The 14,739-nt window shown below is 33.0% G+C and overlaps 1 protein-coding gene across 1 annotated transcript in view; it reads right to left on the bottom strand.

Annotated features, from left to right (window-relative positions):
* The window catches only part of LOC118200687 (lachesin-like), a 232,236-nt gene that overhangs the window by 45,589 nt on the left and 171,908 nt on the right, over nt 1-14,739 (bottom strand). The window contains exons 7-8 of the mRNA XM_085810219.1: nt 13,322-13,390; nt 2,672-2,761 (exon numbers count right to left, since the gene is read on the bottom strand). Of these exons, the coding sequence (XP_085666345.1) occupies nt 2,672-2,761; nt 13,322-13,390 (159 nt within the window). The remainder of the gene's footprint in view (nt 1-2,671; nt 2,762-13,321; nt 13,391-14,739) is intronic.

Raw genomic sequence — 14,739 nt, 5'->3', positions numbered from 1 at the left:
TTCTCTGTATCACTAATTTTCCGTAATAATTGTAGCGAAGAAATCGAATCAAATATTTCTTCGATGACATTTTCAATTAAAGTTCATGAATGTTCTAAATCAACTGATGCTGTAATATTTCACTAAATATGTCACCGAAACAAAACCAGTAAATGTAGGCATTTTAAGTTTATAAGTGATTTAAATTTTCATTTATATTTATTAAAATATTTCTTTGAGACATGATTGCTCAAATTGCTATGAAAGAAACTGCAGAAGCAGTTCTTAAAAGGGAAATAGCTAAATCACGCAATTAATCAGGACCGGGATTTATTGATTTGAGGCCATTGAAATTATAACTTAAATGTTAACGAATGAAACTATTCGTTATAATAACCAAAATTAAAAAGATATCCTTTAACTGATTCACTTACACAATAACGCAATTATTTGTTTAAGGCACCAAATGGGTTGGCAATGAAAAGTTACATTTTTAAGAATAAATGCAAAAGGGAACAATCTAACATTGTTACCCAGCCGCCTTAAAAAATATATATAAGATGTATTATTCCAGAATTTCGAAAAATCCGAATTAGACTTGGGTTGTGATCTTCGTTTGATTTATAGATAAATATTACTTTAGTATCATTCATATGCTGAAAGAAACAAATCCTCTAATGTCTCTTGTGCATATATTTAGTGTGAATGTTATGCGATTACAGCAAAACCTCGTGGGTTATCTGCTTAAATAGAGGGATGCCTTCGTGGAGGACTTTCTAAGTGAAACTGCCTGGTATACATGTTACACATAGGGAAAACCACAAAAATGCCCATGCAGCCAGTCCATTCGGGGGATTCGAACCTCGGACCGAACTATCAGTGTTCAGCAACTTTACCGCTCGACCGTTAGTGGACCTTTCGCATACATAATGGTAATAAAACATATGCATCTCAGAACCATAAGCTAGAAACCGCTTTATATTTACGGTCAGATTAAAGGTGTTGATAAGTTAATCATCTGCATGCCCCATTAGCAGATGCTACTTAATCTCTAAATGAGATAGAAAAAGTAGCCCTGAGATTTGTTATAGATTATTTGCAGTTGAAGCATAAATCCATTTAACTTATTTAGACACAAAATCTGTCTTACGTAAAGGATACAAAAACTCTTCAGTCCCCTTTAATTTCTTTAAGAGACAATAAGGGGATCAACCGAAAGTACGTGGCACTTGAAAATTGCAAACCATGTACCTAAGATTGAAGAAATCAGTTTAAAAGTCATAAATATTAATATCGCTGCAAGGACAAGCACAGACAAATACGAAATATTTCGAAATTGCATGCCGGTAAATAATAGTTAAAGAAATCGGGCAATATTCGTCGTCCACAAAATTCGTCGTGCCAAGGAGAGCATGATTGTGTCTGTCGTTGACAAGAGCCATGAGCACTATACAGACGACGGTACGAATCTGTTCAGTTTCGCCGCCAATTTTGATGTAAAACACCTCGGACGGGTTTGAGAGTCACCTACCTATCTTCCCCTACCCTCAACCTATCCAGAGGACTTTCGTCTCGTCAGGCTCGTCATATATTTAGAGTGTTCCCATGACGCAAAGACACTATACATTTACAAACATACATGCCTTCACCCAAAATGGAACCTGGGCCGTTCGGTACCGCATCAGGCTCCCCTAATCACTATACCGTTTGTGCGGCACTCATAGGGTGGTAATTTTATTAAATAAAAGATGTTAATTCTGAGTTAAATAAATGTAATTAATACAGAAAACTGACTTTCAGGCACGATACTACAGTATATTAACCTAGAAGGCTAACGATCGATTTTGAAAACTGTTGTAGTTCCCAAAAATTAATATTCAGATTACAAATGCTGGAAGATATTTAATAAGAGTAATTTCAACTAACAATCATCTTATTTCATAACGTGATTATTTTACTAAATAAAGGCACATGATTCTGAATAAAATAAAAGGAGTTAGTGCATGAGGTATTTCTCCCACCTTCTTGACGTGCCTTCGTGGTGTAGTGGTCAGCACATTGAGCCGGTATTTCAGAGGTTCGTGGTTCGATTCCCGGCGAAGGCGATTGCTCACTTTTCATCTCTCCGGCTTTTACAATTAACCAAATGTCTCTACAAGTGAAGATGAGCTGAACTTTAGTCACGATACTACAATATATTATACGAGAAAGCTAACGATCGATTTTGAAACCTGCTTTACTTTGAAAAACTTAATATTCAAAAGAAACAAACAGTGAATAATATTCAATCAAGATAAATTCTGATCTAAAATTTACTTTACAATCTTTGATCCTAAAACATTGTTTGTTATAATAATTAGTAATTAAGTAAGTAAAAAACAAAATTTCTGCTTCAAAATGAAGTCTATAGATACTAATACGGTAGGGAATAAGGGAACAGCATACAAAGAACAATATGAGTTGTTCCCAATTTTCTTTCATTCGACGAAACCAAAGAAGAGAAGAAACTCCAACTTATTTGAACTAGATGAATAATTTTACAACGTAAAATCAAAATAACTTGATTTAAATTTAGAAAATCTTGAAAGGAAAAAAATACTCGTAAGTATAATACTTGTCTCAACGGGGATTCAAGTTTTACAGAAAACTCTCAAACAAGTTGATTAACAAAACGGAAAGGCGAACTCCAAACCTGAGAGGGACTCTTGCGATTCATCCATTAGTGTATTAGTTGCTGGGGAATTCTTTCTTAGAGAAGAACTGCCATTGTGGTGTAAATGTTCTGGAAAAAAAAAAAAAAGATCTGTGTGTTAAACGCAAAGGGAAGAAAAAGTCAATGGTTAACAAAGTTAAGAATAAATAAATATATCTGAAGTTAATTTAATAAAATAAAACTTAAAGGAAAATTCGATATTTTTCCCATGCTAAAACAAATGAATGCAGACTATATACAACTACTAATTAGTGAATATATATTATGTATATCCTTTTAAAAATAAAGAATTTGGGCTGAAAATGTGAAAAATTGTAAAAAGAGCCAGATATCAAAGGGCATCGCATGTGAACTCAGGCAGTAGGTGATATTGAAGTAGAAGACATGAAAAATGAGCAGTGCCCTCACCAGGACTCGAACCTCGGACTTCTCGATACGCGCCGAACGTGCTGACCATAACACCACGAAGGCATGCTAAGAAGAAAGGAGAAATACATTATGTGCTCCCCCTTTTAAAGGGCGACTGGGGATTAGGGGACCCAATAGCAAAATCCTGGTGGTGGGTAATCAGCACCCACAACCCTTAAGTTCGGACGCCACTATAGAGATATTAGGTTATTTAGAAGCAAGAGACATGAAAAATGAGCAATGACCTAGCTAGGACTCGAACCTCGGTCCTCTCGATACGCGCCCAGCGTGTTGTCCATTACACCACGAAGTCATGCTAAGGAGGCGGAAGAATTACATTAGAAACCCATATCTTATAACTCGCCAACTAGTTAACAATAGCATGAAATATTACGTTCACTATTTTATCTATCCATTCTTCGATATCTACATATCCATTGTTGTAGGGAATTGGCCTTTTGCTTCAATTTTCACTACAGTTTAATTAGAATGTATTTTTCTTTGCCATTTATTTCTAATATTTATGTTTAATTCTTATTTTTTGGGTTAAACGCTTTTATCGAGTCAACCACCTGTGGATGAAGAAATTTAATACTTTTGAAACTACGTTTTCGCTTTTCAAAAGCAAGTTAAATCTATAGCTACATATCTATGTAAATATGATCTATATCTACATATTTATATCAATATATAAAGCATGTGTTTATATACGAGTACATATACACACACACACACACAAGGTCTTTTTTAGTTTGTTCGCCTTTCTTAAATTATATATATATATATATATATGTATGTATGTATATAAACACATGCTTTTAGAATATCTGTTTTTTGGTGGCCTTTGGTATGATAGTAAGTATGATTTTTTTTCATTCTTTATTTTGATGGAAATGAATCTGAGAAATAAAGATAGTTATAATAACGATATTTGTTTATAGATAACTAATTATACAAAAACAACAAAATGGTACTGTTTAGGGGATGGGGATAAACTATTTTCCCCTGAAAGAAATGAAATCATTCGATTGCGGTGTTAAATACTACAACACCGCATACAATACCGCAACAATACCGCGGTGTTAAATACACTGCAATTTGAAAGATGCTGCGATAAAATATATAAACAATAATATATATATATATGGCCTCTTCTATATGGCCTCTAAAAAAATGGGCCTCTTTCATAATCTTTAGTCTGTCTAATAGTTCTTAGACAGTGAAAATTCCCTTTTTTCCTTTCTTAAATTCTTAATCATTGCGACACGACAATTAGCCAGAAATTAATTAATTTCCATTCGCTAGTATTTTCAAAAAAATCTTAACAGACAGTTTCACTAAAATAAGAAATCCACATAATACATCCCTCAAGAATTCCGAGTCCCACCCTCTACCATAAATTACTTCACCCAAGTCTTATCGACTGATATTATTCAAAGCCCCACTGCCGCAAAGAATTTTTCGGACACCCTACACTTCTGAGTCAGACACGAAGAGAAACACTTTGCCGACTCCCTACTAGAAGGAATGTAAGTTACTTAATACTTTTTCTGGCCTTTATATCTTCATGTACATTCACTATTCTTATTATATTTTTACTTTTATATTTTTGATTTGTTTTTACAAAGTTTGCATTATTTTATTTTGTAATCTTCTATGTTTATTTCAACTTTATACTTTGAATTCTATTTCATAATAAAAATTTCCAATGTTTAATTTTTACAAATAATATAGAACTCAAATGCATAAACACAGGGGTGTCGGTGACGGTTACTCGAGTTTGTTACTCTACAGAAATTGCTTTTCACTCAAAATTGAATTGGCTTAAATGCTTCATAGGAATAAGTTCTTTGAGTATCAACATTGGTTCATAATCCCTTCTATTCGCGGAAATATTTGGCTTGAGTAGAATTGCCTGTTTGGCTTAACCTTATTACTTGAGTAAAGACGAAACACCTTCGTATTTACGTATTTATTTATTAATTATTGTTCATTGAACGGGAGTTGGTTTGTTCCCCTTGAAAAGTCAACTAATTTCCGATCAATGACAATGACTACATGCTTTTAATTTAATTTTTCCTTTTAGCATTGAAATTTTGTTCTTCATGATGATTTAATTCCAGTCCCCGTTAAAACATTACTAACATTACTTTCAAGTTACTTCAAAACATCTTTCAAAATATAACTTACTAGTATGGATTCACTCTTTTAAAATAATTCTACTTTAATTAAACTTAGGAGATAATATAATCAATTAATCAATATTGTTTAAGAAATAAATTATTATTAACTTACTTTGCAGCAATTGCGCAAGTAGTAGTAACTTGTTTTAGCACTAAATGAATTTAAGATCATACAACATATATATATTAATATATATATATATATATATATATATATATATTTGTCAGATTGGTAACCTAATTTTGCCGAATAATGTATGAAAGGAACTTAAAAAAAAAAAAAAAGATCAAAGGTGTTTCAAAGGTTAATAAAAAAATTCAAAGGTGTTCAAAGGTTTTCTCAACATTTGCAGACCTTTTACCCTCTTATGTTGTTAAAATTATACTTCATGTCCTTGGAAATGTAAACATACTTCCAGTTAATTTTGTGTATTATTAATAAATCATACTTCACATTTTTCCTACTCTGCATGTAACAGAACTTAATCAAAAACATCGAAGTAAAATATTCTTTCAGGCTGTGCAAATTATATGAATTTTAACGTAATCATTATTTACGTATCTGAAAAACGTTGGTTTCTATGTTCCTATTTTACGCTTAATATAAATTATTACTGCGAAGGTGGTGTGGTGTACTGAGAATACGGCAAAGCACACTAGGGCTATCTGCCTAAGGGGAAAGATGCCTTCATGGAGGCCTTTCTAAGGAAAACTGGCTTGTATACACGTTACATATGGGGAAAACCACGAAAACGCCCATGAAGCCAGCCCGTTCGCGGGATTCGAACCTCGGACCGAACTACCAGTGTTCAGAGATTTTACCGCTCGGCCGCTGGTGGGCCCTATTACTGCGAAGGAGTGCGACGTTGTATACTTCAACCGAACACGTGTCTTTAGGTTTATTTTCTGCAAGCGTGAAAGTACATCTAATTTCGTAATGATGGACTAAATACAGCTTAACGGGTTGTTAAACGAAACGGTTAACAATTCGTTTCGTTTAAAACCGAAATCTCTCCGATCGATCGCAATAGCTAAACATAACACTTAAAGCACTTGCAAAATGCATTAAAGTATTTGTTATTTTATTTCATTACATTCCTGAAGGTGAATTTAAAATTAAAAACATATTACGTTCATCTCTAACCAGAAAGTTTGACAATAATTAATGCATTTTATCCTTCCTCGAAATAAATGTCGCAGGAAAACAATTAAATGTAGTTGTAATAGTAGTATTTGAAAATTTAAATTATTTGTTATTTGTTACTAATAATGTTAAGTCTGGTATTTTTAGCCCAAATTGTGTATTTTGTAAGATTTTAACGAATTTTTGATTAGCAAACTCAATGATTTCAAAGCGAGCAGTGGCAATATATGTGAATGTAAATGAACAAAACGCCCCTTTGGCAATAATATAAAATCTAAAATTTTCAGATTTTCATTTTTATTACTTTTACAGTTTTTATTATTTTTAAAGTATTTTTCTACTCTGTCCAAAACAGGTTAATTACAACTTATCTATAAGCGTTTCAAGCATTGATATAAATAACATATCTTCCTACATTTAAATTAACGGAACTTGTTCTTTACTTTCGAGATGAAGAAATATATTTTAGAATATATAAAGAACTGTTCTTTTTTACAATTCGAGTTGTTCTTTATCTGTGACACAGCATTAGGCTTAACTCTTTAATAACATGTTTAAAGGCATGTACATGATACAAAAACGTGATGTGGACACCACTTGACTTCCTTGTATGTCCTATTAAATTATGCACAATTTTTGCTGCATTTCATTTAAACTTATTTCCCCGAATTTTATTAGGGAAATGTTTCTCATTCAATCAATCGAGTTCTCACTTCACGGCAAGAAAAAAAATAGATAAAATCTCAAACAACTTCATAAAAAATTGTAAAATACAGAAAAGCTTAAAACACCAAATAGAATTTAAAATTGTTAAGAAAAACTTTTACAATTAAAATTAAATTAAAATTAGGCAGAAAGATAGATGTTTCGGTTCACAAATCTTTTGGCGCAACTCTGCAGAAAAGACGCTGAAGTTGGTGCTCAATCTAACTTGATTCAATATGCTACGAAGTGTCAAATGTAAACAAATGGCTGCGTTCTTAAACAACTTGTTGATAATTCAACAGCTATTGAATACAGATTAACTAGAAGCATAAAAAACTTTAATCCGAACATAAGAACAATATAAGTCAATAACTTTTAAACCAAAACGTGCAGAATTTACCAACATATAAGAATATAAAAAACTAGCTCACTAAGCCGGGAAAAAGTGTGGGTATATATAAATATATTTATAAAAGTAGCAAGACAACATGAATTAGAGAGGCCTTAGTGGTCAAGAATTTTGCGCATTGAGCTGCAAATTTTTTTTAATTTTAGAAGTAAGAGGAACTTTTAAAAGCTTATGCTAAAAAATACATTCGACTCTATAGTTTCTTGGCAAAAATGTAAGATCATTCAACAACTAGAAACAATAATAAAGTAGTAAAAGCTATCTCGTAAAAACTGAATGTTGAAATTACAAATCGAGATGACTTCAAAATCAAAATAAAAAAAGGGTGAGAAAAAATTAGTAAATTTTAACGCACAAATAATTTAAAAGTCTATTGTAAAAATTTAACATATTTCAAAAATACATGATATGTACAGTTGGAATTAGCGAAATTGCGTTTATAATCTCAATTATTATCGTTTGACGAAACGCGCTATAGGTATTAACTTGATTCCAGTTTTGATCTGCTTTTCCCTTGATACATCCGGCTCAAAACTCGAGTTGAGCAATTTACCACTTATTGCAATTTTTTGTACATATCATGTATTTTTGAAATATGTTAAATTTTTACAAGAGTCCTTTTAAATTATTTGTGAGTTAAAATTTATTAACTTTTTCTCATCCCTTTTTAATTTTGATTTTGAAGTCATCTCGATTTGTAATTTTAACATTCAGTTTTCACGAGACAGCTTTTACTATTTTATTATTCTTTCTAGCTGTTGAATGATTTTACATTTTTGTTAAGGAACTATAGAGTCAAATGTATTTTTTAGCATAAGCTTTTAAACGTTCCTCTTATAAATATATTTATATATTTTTTGTGCGGCCGATTGCAACCAAAAAGAGAGGTGTACGTATAAATAATATAACAGTCCCATATTCAAAATTTGAACATTCTGCGGCTACTCATTTTTGATTTATGCGATATACATACAAACGTACGCACGTACATACGTACAGAGGTCACGAAAAATTCTCTTCTGAATCTATTTCACAATCCGTTTTGGGAGAAAGAGTCCTCTGTTATTTTATTTCATTACATTCCCGAAGGTTAATTAAAAACATATTACGTTCATCTCTAACCAGAAAGTTTGACAATAATTAATGCATTTTATCCTTCCCCGAAATAAATGTCCCAGGAAAGCAATTAGTTATAATACGTAAAGACGTAACTTAAAAACATGGTTGAAATCGAGAGTAGCCAAAATGGATATTTTCTTTGAAATGCGATACTTGCAATTTTTCGCGATTACAATACTTCCTTTCATTTGCACAAGGAAGTAAATATGTCACAAGAAAAATAGTATCTGCAAAGTATCTTTAATTTAGAGCATGTGAAGAAAACTTGGTAGTAAATTTATAAACGCAAAATATGAATGTATCAATTCTAATTATTGTTGCACACTTCAGAAATTATTATAAATACATTACAAGGAAATGAACGTACCTGAAGAACAGAAATCCAAAAGTAAACAAAAATAAAGAAGTTTTATCAAATGAAAGGAATGTGGATGCTTCAATTCTATTAAATAAAGTATAAACTAATATTTACTTTGAAATTTTAGAAAACCTGAATTTCCATCGAGACAGCACTTGACGAAAATCACATTCATATTTAATTATTGTCTAGACGATATTCCGATTACCTTAAAATTTCTAAAAGCATTTCGTGAGCGCTTTTCTGAAGATCTATCTTCTCATAGATTTATAAAAGAAGCACACAATACAAGTGGGAACTACATGAAACTTCTCTGCTCTTTTTAAACAAAAATGTGTAAGATTGTAAACTCATTAGTTGTATAACTGAAATTCGGAACTGCCTTTATATTTCAAAAACAATTTCCCAAACTGCGTGGTATGTAATTAAAGCACGTTTTACTGTCTTGATTTCCTCACGCCGTGCAGTTTGAAACCGGCGAAACATAAGAGATTGCAAAATTAAATACACTGAAGTGACAAAAGTCATGGGATACCTCCTAATATTTTGTCGGTCCTCCTTTTGCCCGGCGAAGTGCAGCAACTCGACGAGGCATGGACTCAACAAGTCGTTGGAAGTCCCCTGCAGGAATGTTGAGCCATGCTGCCTCTATAGATGTCCATAATTGTGAACGTGTTGACGGTTCAGGGTTTAGGGCACGAACTGACCTCTCGATGATATCCCATAAATGTTTGATGGGATTCATGTTGGGCGATCTAGGTGGCCAGATCATTCGCTGGAATTGTCCAGAATGTTCTTCTAACCAATCGCGAACAATTGTGGCCCGGTGACATGGCGCATTGTCATCCATAAAAATCCCATCGTTGTTTGAGTACGTGAAGTCCATGAATGGCTGTAAGTGATCTCCAAGTAGCTGAAGGTATCCATTTCCAGTCAATTATCGGTTCAGTTGCACCAGAGGACCGAGTCCATGCCATGTAAAAACAGCCCAGACCATTATGGAACCACCACCAGCTTGAACAGTGTCTTGTTGACAACTTGGGTCCATGGCTTCGTGGGGTCTGCGCCACACTCGAACCCTACCATCAGCTCTTACCAACTGAAATCGTGTCTCATCTGACCAAGCCACGGTTTTCCATTCGTTTAGTGACCAACCGATATGCCCACGAGCCCACGAGAGTCGCTGCAGGCGATGTCGTGCTGTCATTAAAGGCACTCGAGTCGGTCTTCTGCTGGCATAGCCCAAGGAAGACAAATTTCGCCGCACTGTCCTATCGGATACGTCCCTCGTACGTCCTACATTGATTTTTGCGGTTATTTGACGCAGTGTTGCTTGTCTGTGAACATTGGCAACTCTACGAAGACGTCGCTCGTCTCGGTCGTTAAGTGCAGGTGGTCGGCCACTGTGCTGTCTATGGTGGGATGTTATGCCTGAAATTAGATACTCTCGGCACACTCTTGACACTCTGGATCTCGGAATGTTGAAATTCCTCACGATATCCGAAATGGAATGACCCATGCGTCTAGCTCCAACTACCATTCCGCGTTCAAAGTCTGTTAATTCTCGTCGTGCGGCCATAATCACGTCAAAGCCTCCTCACATGAATAACTTGAACACAAATGAAAGCCCAGCCAAAGCAGTTCGCATTTATACATTTTCTACGCGATACTACTGCCATCTGTATATTTGCATATTGCTATCAAATGACTTTTGTCACTTCAGTGTATATCCAATATTTTTTCTGAATTTGTGGAACTACTCCACTTTTTGAGCAAATATTAATTTGTTGTGTTATACGTCTTCGGATAAAATGGTAATGTGTTTATTAAATATACAGTTTTATTATACATAATTTGTATGGAATCTATTTAAATTACTGATTAATTTACCACCTAGTAGTGCTAATATTTTTCCTCTTCCAGAATGTTAAATTTTAAACACTACGTGCTTAATTTTAGATTATTTTTTTTTTATCACGGCGTTACACGTTAGGAGAATAATTATCATTGTGGTTTTAATTATTTCCGTAATTGTATTTATCCTTGCGTAATTTATATGTTGAATCAACGTAATGCATAGCAATGTAATGTAATAGAACGCTGTTAATGACAGATTCATGATTAGAACGCTATTAATGACAGTGTAGTTTAAATTGGCATGACTTCAATTCTCCATAGCTTCAGAGATAAAAAAAATGTTTTTTTGTACACACAAATAGTATTAATTTATAACTTTGCGCATGATTATAGAAAATGTACAATATTTTGCTATATTTATTTTATTTAGAGAATAGAACTTTACGAAAATAAGCTCTGTGAGCAAGCGGGAGCATTATGTAAGACACGAACATCACACTTCCTGCAGAATAGTCATAATTTTGTTATATTCGAATGTTTAATATTTCTGTGTCCCAAAATTCTAAATTTGCTTAATAATATTGTGTTTTGAAGATTCAAGTACCATAGAACATATCCAACTGATTGCGATTTCCTTGATTATATTGACCAAGACATTTTGCTGTACATTTATTTACATTTTATATACAAGCCTTATGGCATGTTCACACGATACTCATATTCTGCCACCTGGCAGATACAGGACAGGACAGGACAGGAGTAAGTGTGGGAAGTACCAACACATCAGCATTGGCAGAACTGGTGTCGCTCCTTCACACTAACCGTCTTGAGATGGACACCTCCACAGGGCAATGTTTATTCTATCATTTAGCGGTAATAGGCCCGACATATTGGCGTGTCTTCTCCCTTTACGTTCTATAACGCAACTAACTCTTTGTGCGGTGCGCCCTCTGGGTACAAATCATCGCACTCACCAAGCAGGCCAAAACAGAAAGACTCAAACTCAGATGGGTGCTCCTCTAAACATAACTTATCGTTTTGAGTGACAGCCACTGTCTTATCAAAAGCCCTCCCGGGGGTTGACTCAGGCGAATGCTTGGGAAGTACTGATTAGGATATATATTAGATTTATAAATAAAAGAGTTCTAATATAGGTATTTTGACCCAAAATCGGAACTGGAGATATAGTCATTTATTTTATTTTCGAAGGGGAGATACAGTGCTCTTCTTAACTTTGTTGTCGGCCCTCGGAGTTTATCTAATGGTGGAAAATTTACGAAGACGTCGAACAACATTTGTAAAAAACGTAGTATCAAATGTTAATACAACTTATCATGTAATATATTCTTGCAAATGACAGTAGTCATGTTCATTCACCCTGTCACAACTTATAGTAGTTGATGAGCCTACATATATACCCATTCGTATCGTCAATTTGGTAAACACGAGGGCCTATGGTATTCATAATCAAATAAGTTATTATCTTGTTTTATTCCAGATAGTATAATTATGTTGTATTATGTAAATATTAGCTATTATATTTTAATTCAATATATATAATGCTGCAGAACGTATTGCTGCAGCGTTATATATTAATTAAATATTATATAGTACAGCAGGATGTACAGCTCAGCATTTATGAAAAACAACGAGAAACAAAACTGTCATGGCTGACGCTTTATGAAGAGTTGATGCCAGTATGAACGCGCCTCAAAACGTAAATAATAAACATCTCAACATGCTTTTTTTTATTCTTTTAGTAAATTTCTTTTAAAATGCAACAAGTTATTGCAATTATGGGTAAATTTAACCTATTTCAATTTAAGAGATGAATTGTGTATAGATTTTATAAAAGGGGAAAATGAGTAAATTTAACATTATCCTCGATTAGCACAAAAGCGGTATATTAAATAATACATGAAATGATCGTTGAATTGGGGGGGGATTTGCATTGAAATATGCTACATACATGCCAGAAAGTTGGTAACAATTATTTTTGCAATATATGTTGTTTAAATATTTATATACGGAACATATCAGAACGGCATTTTGAAAGTAAAAGAGATCAAAGTCTTTGTGGAACATTACATTTAAGCTCATTAACAAAGATTTATATAAAAATCAAAATAATTTCTCAAACTGGAATTCCACTTTTAAATGTATTACAATATAGCACTATAGCTAAGTTTGTTGATGCTGTTTAACATGTAATAAATATGTTACACGAAGTTAAAGTATGTATACCAAATGTGGTTAAATTATTCCAAGTGTAAAAGAAGTGAATAAAAATATAATTAAGCATTTAATTTAAACTAATATGCATTCTAGATTTTAAATATTGATGATAACTTTCGAACATATGTAAAGGTTAAAAAGTTGCATGAGCATTGACACAATATATTTTTAGTGTAAAATGATGCCACATTAAGCATAAAATAAAGATTACCTCGCAATCTGGGAAGATAAACTTCGTAATGCTGCGTTGCTTTTGGAAGAGCAGTGGCTGGTGGGATTTCTGCAAATTAAACGAACATAAATTATGCGAAAACCCCGAAATTAGCATCTAGTTGCACATCAGTAAATTTTTACACATAAGCGTATGTCCTTATATAGTATATATACAGCATCTAGTTGCACATCAGTAAATTGTTACACATAAGCGTATAAAATAAGCATTGATATTTAATACATAGATAGACAGATAGATATAGATATTTATATATTTAAAATTTTATTATGTATACATATATTCATAAGTAGAAAGTATTACTTTAACAAGACAGACCTATGTGGTTAAGAAATTTGCGCAGTGAACAGCAAAATTTTAAAAATATTTGCAAAGAAGAGGAAAGCTCTAAAAAGCTGTTGCTTAAAAGTACATTTGATACTGTAGTTCCTGAGTAAAAAAGTTACACCATGTAAAAACAATAATATAATACTAAAGAAGTAAAATTTATCGCGTGAAAACTTAATGTAAACATTACAAAACGAGATAACTTCAAAACCCAAAAGGGATGAAATAAAACTAATAAATTTAAAAAAAAAAAAAAAATTAAATGATGCCCGCAAATAATCAAAAACATTTCAAATATACAGTAGATATGTACAAAGAATTGTAATAAATGGTAAATTAGCCTAACTCGAGGTTTAAGACGGACTTATCAAGGGAAAAGCATCACAAAACTCGAATCCAGCTAATACCATTAGCGCATTTCATCAAACGAAAACAATTGAGAATGAAAGCGGAATTTCATTAATAGAATAATCAAGCTAAATTATCTTAATATAGTAAGTCTCAATTTTTTTTTTTTTTTTTTTTTCTTTTTCCGACGTGCCTGCAATTTAAAATTGCATATGTAAAACTTACTATTTAAGCAAGAAAAAACTATACAAGAAAGACTAGTTAGGCGAATGTACAAATTAAAATAAATAGCTAAAAAGCTATTAGTTAAAAGTTACACAATTTTAAGGGAGATAGCAATGAGCATGAAGAATAAAAACTTGTTAGAGAGAAGAATTAAAAGAAACATAAAAATAACATCTCAAAATGGGTCCTAACAAGACCAAAGGCAAAGAAAATAGAAGAATAAGACAAACCTACCTGCGTCAATAGCATTGGCCTGACCAAAGTTAAGTGAGCAAAAACTGCTAAAAACGTTTGCCAGAATTAGAAGAATTCCAAAGGAGTGCTACCAGAAACGAAAAGTAGTCAAATTTCTCCAATTAGGTGAGAAGACGTTGAAAGGGGAAACAAACTTAATGAAGCAGTAGCCAATAGAACGTAACGGCCAGTGGGGAAAACCTTGTATCCATAAATGGGGGGGGGGAGGTTTCGAAGGTGGAAGACGGATGCTATTCTTACAA

The sequence above is a fragment of the Stegodyphus dumicola genome, chromosome 2, assembly GCF_044657685.1.
Source record: "Stegodyphus dumicola isolate Sdum_Otavi_A_Nest chromosome 2, ASM4465768v1".
In the NCBI taxonomy this organism is placed as follows: Eukaryota; Metazoa; Arthropoda; class Arachnida; order Araneae; family Eresidae; genus Stegodyphus; species Stegodyphus dumicola.
Note: the sequence above shows the minus strand (reverse complement) of the source record. Positions and strands in the feature narration are given on the sequence as shown.